Source organism: Bactrocera latifrons, unplaced genomic scaffold (assembly GCF_001853355.1).
Source record: "Bactrocera latifrons isolate USDA-ARS-PBARC rearing strain unplaced genomic scaffold, ASM185335v1 scaffold_165, whole genome shotgun sequence".
Classification (NCBI taxonomy): domain Eukaryota; kingdom Metazoa; phylum Arthropoda; class Insecta; order Diptera; family Tephritidae; genus Bactrocera; species Bactrocera latifrons.
Window position 1 is genome coordinate 711,143 of NW_017535130.1, and position 9,093 is coordinate 720,235.

A 9,093-nucleotide genomic window follows, 5' to 3' on the forward strand; every position below is an offset into this window, starting at 1 on the left:
ACGCACGGCGAAGCTACGGCCGAAACAAATGTACCATGCGCCGGCTGGGCTACCAGGCGAACAGGAAAAACAGAAGGACGACAAAAAATTTGGCGCAGCCACTTGCTGTACGATTTTGGTCGCCTAGTACCGCGCCAGGCAAAATGTAGGAAAATTGCAGATTTGTGATTTTGAATTTTCTGAGTGCGTGCGTGAGTGTGGGTCGCACGTGTGTGAGAATGAGTGTTCTTTGTGTTTATGAGTGGTTTGCGTTTATGGGCATATTTTAATGAATATTGTGGCGATTTGACTGATTTTTTTTGCGAAATTCAGGTTTTAAAGTATTTTAAATAGTTTTTTAGTAATTTATATATATTTYACATAGTTCTTAGACATATTTACGTGTATAAAAGGTATATGTTTTCTTATATATTTGATGCGTAAAAACATCGTAAATTGGCGAGTTTTTCGTGAATTTTCAGCTGTTCAGAGAGAATATTTATGGGTTCCAATGCTATTTTATACTTACCAATTAATTATAAAATCCATTTGTAATAAAAAAATAATGTTTTATATTGTTTTAAATTAATATTTTTAATAAAATAAAATAATTTTTATGAGCATTAAATTTTACAACTATGCATTATATTTCTATGGTTTTAATATACATTCTTAAAGAAAAGTTTGTAAAATTAGTAGAGGTGAGTACAGCGAGCATTTTATAATAAAACAACATTTTAAATTATTGATTTCTATAACTTTTTTATTAAAAATTTCGATAAAGCCAGTGGGCTCGTTCGATTACATGAAGAATATCAACTCTTAACGCTCTCCAACTTGGTTTTTGAGRGTCTGTATAAGTTCAGCAGTTGCGTGTATTAATCCAGTTGAATTGCAGTAGCACGAGGGCCGGGTCTCATTATACACTGAGGACTTACTTATTCAAAGCAAGTCTTTAAGTAAACAAATACAACTATTGATACCCTGCTTATGAAGATTAAAAATTATATACAATCTCTGAAAATAATTTCTATCGACGTCCTATCAATCATTTTCTCGACTTTAAAGCAGGTTTACCTATTTTTAAACCATTTTTTTATGCTTCTTTGGATCAACCAATAAAAGAGAAATCTAAAGTTGCTCGATACATTTATATCTCTCAAATAATACACAAAGTAAATTAAAGATAAAATAATAGAATATGAGTTGTACCATTTCAACGATAGTCGAGTCCTAAGAAGAACCACTTCCATCACGGTTCTCCATGATTTCGGTTGACTCCACGATCTTTTGATTTATCAGAACTTAGCAAAGTTGTTCTTGGGCAAACAAGCCATAGCAAATGGAGKAAGCCAAACTATAGCCACGCCCACAAAACAGGTATTTTTAAAAGTATTTAAAAAGATATAACACTAAAAATAATTTTTTTTTTTTCAGAAATCTAGAAAACAAAAATTTTGATCTAACAAAAAACGGTTGAATTATAAAAAAATTTATAAAATTTAACAAAAAAGATATGGGTATCAAACTAAAGGGATTAAGGAAAGCTATCAATTGAAAATATGTTTAGAGGGGTGTTGCCACCTGTTACATTTTTTTTTTTTTTTGTTTTTTGTTAAATAAGTAAGAATGTATGAAATATGCGTCCCAACTTAAAGAGGCCGAAACATTAAAATRAAATAAAAATTAAAAAAACGACAAGCGCTGCCACATGTGTTAAAATTTTAAAGAAAAAAATTGTTCGATATACAATTTATAATTGCATTATGGGATTTAAATTGAATAGGGTAAAAAAGCTTACATTTGAAAATATTTTGTGATTAGAGTTACCAACTGTTTAAAAATTAAATTATTCGGTAAAACTGATGAAACAAAGAGATGTACCTCTTTATGTATGTATGTAGATAGGTATATACATAGTTATGGATATGAAGCTGAAGTGTTTACCGGAAGCTTGGACTTGAAAATATATTTTTGAGTAGAGTTGCCAACTCTTTATAACATTTGAGTAAAACAATTATAAGATGAAGAAGCGTTACGACTTTGTTGCCAAATTGAAGATGTTTTAGAAAGAAACTAGAACTGAAACTGTTTTTTTTAAGACAGTTGCCAACTGTCTAAAAAATTTGTAAAAAAAAAATCAGTGAAAAAATATGCCGAAATAGGTATCAACCTAAAGAGGTTTCACAAAGCTCACACTTAAAAATATTGTTTGAGTAGAGATGCCAACTATCTAAGAAAGTTAAAAAAGTAATTATAAGCTGAAAAATATACCGATAGAGTTGCCAACTTTTTAAAAAAATTAAGACAAATTTCAAAAGAGTGTGAAACATTATGACATGGGTGTCAAATTAGAGAGATATCAGAAATCACACTASAAAATAYTTTTGAGCAGAGTTGCCAACTGTATAAAAAAATTTTAAAAAAGGTATAAGCTGAAAAATATGCCGATGTGGATATCAAACTAAAGTGGTTTCAAAAACCTTAGTATTGAAAATATTTTTSGATTAGATTGCTACACTTCTGCAGMAAATATATAAGAACTAATAACATTGAAATTTTTGAAGGATTTTGYTGGTCGAAGAATTACATGTTCATACTTTTACATATGTAACTTATTACTAATCGAAATTAGTATGGCACAACTTGAGCTGGACTCCTTAGAAACATTCGACTGTAGTCTTGCTACATATAGGGGTTTATAAATAACCCAATTTTATTAGACTATTTGGCTTTCAGCGCCTATTCAGCTGAAGCGAAAGATAGCTGAATAGCTGAATAAACCAAAATGCTTGAAACCCATGATATGGAATTTAATTATAAATCTTATTAATTGATTTTTAATTAATTTTTCCGGTCTTCGAAACAYTTTACATAAGCACTTTTYGGATGACCTTTAACGAATTTTGCTTTATCTTTTTGTTCGACTGACCACAGGTTCTACGGAGCGGCATTTCGATCGCTCAATACGTMTGGCAGCTATATGCTTTGTGGTACTATATGTGCGGCGCTCTTCCAAATTTCGTGAGRATATCTTTTAAAATAAAAACTTTTTTCACAYAAGAACTTGATTTTGATTGATCATTTTGTACGGCAGCTATATGCAATAGGGGTGCAATATCGGCRGTTCCGACAAATGAGCAGYYTCTTGGAKAAAAAGGGACGTGAGGAAGTTTTCAAAACGATATCTCAAAAACTCAAGAACTTCGCGTATATACGGACGGACAGAACAGAACAGATGGACATGGCTCGGCTTAGCTCATAACGCTGATCATTTATATATGTATATGTGCAGTTCAATACGTCGGCGATCTTTAAATGCGCTGGAAGTTGCCAGTGTCAAATAATGACCACAAATTCAGGTCATGGGAGTACAGTTATTGGTTAAGTATTGAAATGTAAAGCAATTTGAAATCTAACAGTTCATTTGTCATGGCAAAAGAAAAGTTAAACTTTAAGAATATTAAATAATGGAATTGTAAACACAGGTCAATCGGTCCCTWACCTCGCCTAATAACGATTATATATTGATTTCTCTTTCAAATTACAAGAAATACATAAAGCAATTGCTAGTACATGCATACCTACACATACCGATATGTAAATTATTTAACAAAATATATAATATGTTTTGAACTAACAAGCATTGCGTCTCTTGCATCTTAATGACCTTTGATATAATGCGAGTAAAGCAGAAACTTAGAAGAACTTGTAGAAACCAAAGCAACAGATAAATAGTGTGCTGCAATCGGCCTTGCAATTATGCAGCCGTATATAGTTTGCATGGAAGTATGTATGTGTATGGGCGAGTGAAAAAGCCGCAATGTTCATGAACCGCTTGCACATCAGCTGCTGATGCAAGTTCGCACCTCCAAGCCACCCGCCGACCAAGTCAAGCGTGAAAACGGTGAAAAGGCTTCCACAGCCAATCGATAGCGGACAGACATCACACAATATTTGCATTTATATTATTGTTATTGTGGTTGCTTGTAYTTTTGTTAGAACACTGTACAGAAGTACAGGAAAAGCTTTGCAACAATATATTCAAGCACATAGTTGGAGTGGAGGTTATMGGTAACGAAATTTGCTCAACCGACTTTTGTTTGGGAAACATTTTAAAGTGGTGAAAACTAGTCATATTTTGGAGGAGGGGTTATTTTTCGTGCTTTTTGTTTAATTTAAAATTAATTTTATAGCTTTAAAAAACATGGCGCAATAAAAAAGCCACTTATAATCAGAAAGCCCTCGATAGGCTGRAAAAAATCTTCGAAATATAAATTAGCCTTAACCACGAGATTACGAACAAAAAGCAAACGAGTTTGGTCCCAAATTTAATTAGAATAGAACAAAAAAGCTTAGAGCTGAAAATATTTTTTGATTAGCGTTGCCAACTAGTTTWAAAAAAATTCAGTAAAAACGGTGTAAGGTGAAAAATATGCCGATATGGGTATCAAACTAAAGTGGTTGCCGAAAGCATAAAGTTAAATTATTTTTTGAGTAGAGTTGCCAACAAGAAGCTTTAAGTGAAAAGTAATAAGGTAAAAAAAATGCTGATWTGGGATCACATTAAGAGGTTGAACTAAGCTTGAAACTGAACATTTTTTGGGTAGAGTTACCAACTATTAAAAAAAAATTAGGTAAAAACGATATAAGGTGAAAAATATGCCGATGGGTATCAAACTAAAGTGGCTGCCGAAAGAATAGAGTTAAAATGTTTTAAAAAACTTTAAGTGAAAAGGATAAAATATAAAAATATGTCGATATGAGTATCAAACTAAAGTGGTAGAGTTAAATTATTTTTTGAGTAGAGTTGCCAACTGTTTAAGAAGCTTTAAGTGAAAAGTAATAAGGTAAAAAAATGCCGATATGGGATCACATTCGAGGTTGAATTAAGCTTGAAACTGAAAATTTTCTGGGTAGAGTTACCAACTATTAAAAAAATTAGGTAAAAACGGTGTAAAGTGAAAAATATGCCGATATGGGTATCAAACTAAAAAAGTTAAATTAAGCTTAGAATTTAAATTTTTTGATAGAGTTGCCAACTACTTAAAAAAATTAAGTAAAAAGGGCATAAGTTGAAAAAATGTGGCAATATGGGTACCAAACTAAAATAGTTGCAGAAAACTTCGAGATAAAATATATTTCGAGTAGAGTTACCAAATGTTTTAATAAAAAACAGGTTCGTCCAAAAGTTAATTAGAATAGAGTAAATTGTTGTAATAAGGCTTTCGAGATTTGAAAGATATCTTACAAAATTAGTGAATTGGATATTTTTGTACAAAAAATAAATATTAGAAAAGAGCAGTCTTCTACTCTGAACATGTCGGAAGACAGACCAATTGGATCAATTTAGTAAAAGGAAAATAGATCCAAGGTTTTTGAGACTTTCAAACAGAATAAGAATCATATATGTATATACACATTATTTGAAAGGCCAAGTTTAGTCYAGCAAATTGTGAAGATTAGATTTCCAAATTCAAAAAAACAAAAACAAAAAAAAAAGAATTCAAATCACAATTTTTTAGGCTAGATATTTTTAAGTCACTGTGACTGACTGATTTGAATTTATCTACCATTCGATTGTGGGTGCGACTTTCGTCCACTGAAAACAATTAGAATTATGAGGAGGAATTACAGTGACAAATTAATACCTCGATGGATTTTTAATACCAGCGGACATTTTTGCAGGGGCTTAGAGTTTTTCAGCACTTAAGTGGCAAACTAAAATGATTTCCTTTACAATGGGATTTATGATGCAATAACGAGCTAGAGTATTCCTTTATTCCTTTAAAGTATTTGCTTCTACAATTTAGACCCTTTCAAAAACAGTAAAATTCGATAAAAATTAAAATTTGTTTTCTTTTGAAATTAAAAATTGAGAAACTAAAAGTCTCCAAAATTTTCAAAAAAACACTTGCAAAAGTCACAAAAATTATGCCGACTAACTCACTTGAGCAAAGAATTATTTTTTTCTGTTAAAAGGGTTTTTGCATTACAAAAGAAACTCAGCAATTAGTTTATGTGCCACACATTAGACAATCGCATAAAACGGTGCGCTTGGCCTCGCTGCACTTTTAGTGCATTTTCAACATTCGAACAACGAGTACTGCGGCGCTGTACAGAAAACGCGATCTTTTAAGCAATAAATTACAAACAAAGTAAAAAATCAAGCGASATAATGCCCACAAAATCGGTGCACAAGTGGATGTCGGACGAAATGGCGCGTCTCTCGACGAAGTTCGCACGCTACAAGCCTAGCTGCAACGGCTACAACCGCATACAGCCGGTGCTGCTGTCGCGCAGCGTCACCCAGATGCTGAACAATCCATTGCCGGTGGAGGATCAAATCGGCAGCAACATGACGGCGACGAGTCAACAGCAGCCGCAACAGAARCAACAGCAAKCACACGGGCGTCCCAAAGGTGTATTGAGTCGCTCGGAAGCCGATTGGGAGGAGGTCTATCCGACCGTGCAGTTTGGGCGTAGTGAACATTGTGAGGCGGATGCCAAGAAGGCGGAACGAAAATTCGCTTACTATCGCAACTGTTCGACAAGGATAATTTAGGTTCGAAAAGGATATGATGCTACATATGCCTTTATATGCATGCATATATGTGCATATGTATATATGTATGTATGTATGCAGTTAGAGCAATGCGTTTTTAGCACTGCCGCTTTTCATTGTGTATGATAAATATTTAGTATTAGTTTTTGCAATGTACAAGTTTTGCAAAAATAATTCATTTATATTTAAATGTTGAAAATTGCTGTGTTAATTATAAAACAAAAACACARAGAATCAAATATAAAAAAATAAAAGACGTTTCATAAGTTTAATATTATGAAATAAATAATAATAATGCAGTGTCGAAAAAGTCTTTTCGTATTTTGTCAATAGATGTCGTTGGAGTCGTCAAGTCAGCAGTAGTTGCAAGTCTGATGTGATATGTCTTAACTTGTTGTAGGTATTTCCAAATATATTTTTATTTGCATGCGGTTAGTGGCAAATAATATGGGTAAATTTCTATTTTGTATTCCGATGGTGTTTGAAATGTGAAATTATATAAATTTCGAATTATTTAGTCTGGGTTTACTTTCAGGTAGCTAAAATTTKAATTCAATATTTTCAAAAACTCTATACGCCAACATCGCTTCAAACCGAATTTGTTTCGAAAAATAGAATTCAATGTCAAATTGCGAAGTCGAGTTAATATTTCTACAATAGAAAATTTTTATACTTTGCAAGAAACTAACTTCGAGATGAGAAGAAAACAACAGTCGAGTCTACGTAACCCGGAACGGACCTGATTTTTGATTCAGCCAAGAACTTTCAAATCGACAGCGTTCTTTAAATTTTTTCAGGAATATTTCTTGCCGCTACAACAACAGAACAGCAGGGGGAAACTTTGATGTTGCCTATATATTAGTTGGTCGAAAAAGTCTTTTCGTATTTCTGGTCAACTTTCATCATATTTTTTGTTTTTTTTTTTTGTTTTGTTTATACTCATAAATAAATAAACAAATAATGTACCTTTTTTAACCACTTTCTCCGTTGGAGACATCATTGCAGCAGTGTAAATCGAAATTTCSAGAACGGAAGCGATCCAGAACGGAAGCGATACAGCATCGTCTCCGTACCATTCTTTCYTTTTTCATATAAAAATTGTAATATGTAATGAATTTCTTCATTATTTTCACTCATTTTTTAACAGCTGTAACTTTTTTCAATTTTCCCGAATTTATAATTTTTTCTTTGTTAAGTTAAAATCTTCCCTTTCCAACGCTATATTATGACAAAACGTGACTGGTGGCACTGAAGATATACGATATACTGCAACCACATATATTGAAAAAATACAAAAAGACTTTTTCGACTACCCAATATTTACTTCTTTCGGAACTTAATACTGTATTATGTTTTCAATTAGCTGAAGTTTGAAATTAGTGAAAATTTAAGGCTAATATTTCAATTTACGGGGAAACAAAAGGAAAAAATGGAAACTATTAATTTAACTATGACCCGATTTGGCCAAGAAATATGTTTTTATAGTGGTGCATTCGTAACAATATTATCGGAGTTTGTAGCAATAACTTGGGTAATAATATCAAATAATATCGGTCAGTTTGTATGACAGCTAGATGCTTTCAACAAAAGGGTGTGTGCAAAATTTCAGATCGATATCTCAAACCCTGTGGGACTAGTAGTTCGCGTATATACATACGAATAGATATCAAGACACGACGGATGGCTAACTCGACTTAACTAAATACTCTGATGGTTTATGTATATGTATATATATCAGGATATATTAGGATCTCAGACGTTTCCGTTTACGCGTGGCAAAGTTATTATAAGCTGTTCAAGGTATAATAACACATTAGTCGATGACAGAAAATATGCTTGGTGGAATAAGTAAAATTTTAAGCTTTCAAAGAAAATTTTGCTGAATTGAAATTCGATTATGATAACGGACCGCCGTAAAATGATATCCAACAAGCAGAAGAAACATAGCTAAATAAGTTAAATAAGTTTTCTTTTGAATTTTTTGATAAAAAAAAGTTTTTGTTTGATGCTTTGAGTTAATTTGTGGCAAAAAAGTGCTAAATTCGTTTTTTTGTTGGGTGAATATGAAAGCGATATAAGGGATATTACAGAAACCCACTAGAAAAAAGTGAGGTTAAGTTTTTTGGATTTCCCAAAATATCGAATTGTATGTGCCAAATATGAACTAAGGCACTTCAACGAAAAATATCAATAACAATTTTCAAAAAAATATCAATAGTAAAATAGAAGATATAGAAAATTTTAGTGTCATGGGTGGAAATTACTAAGTGAATATAACCGTATAAATGAGGTGTAACCGTATAAATGACGACTGATGACTCKACTCAACTCGACTATAATCGAGTAAGCGGTACAACTCATATACACATATAAAAACTGTTCTCAAATCTAAACTTAATAGAAGAGATATATATAAATGGGTAATACACTGAAAAAGAAACTAATTCAGCAACATACGAAGAAGAACTCCTAGCACTCCTAAAACCAAATATGCAACTTATTATAATATAATAAATATGAAAATAATGAAATAGTTAATGGCAATATGA

The 9,093-nt window shown here is 32.2% G+C and overlaps 1 protein-coding gene across 1 annotated transcript; it reads left to right on the top strand.

Annotated features, from left to right (window-relative positions):
• Positions 1–4,975: 4,975 nt before the first annotated feature.
• Positions 4,976–6,738, top strand: LOC108966603. The gene has a single exon (XM_018929598.1). It carries the CDS (start codon positions 6,158–6,160, stop codon positions 6,542–6,544), a length of 387 nt encoding a protein of 128 aa, XP_018785143.1. The 5' UTR covers positions 4,976–6,157; the 3' UTR covers positions 6,545–6,738.
• Positions 6,739–9,093: the final 2,355 nt, after the last annotated feature.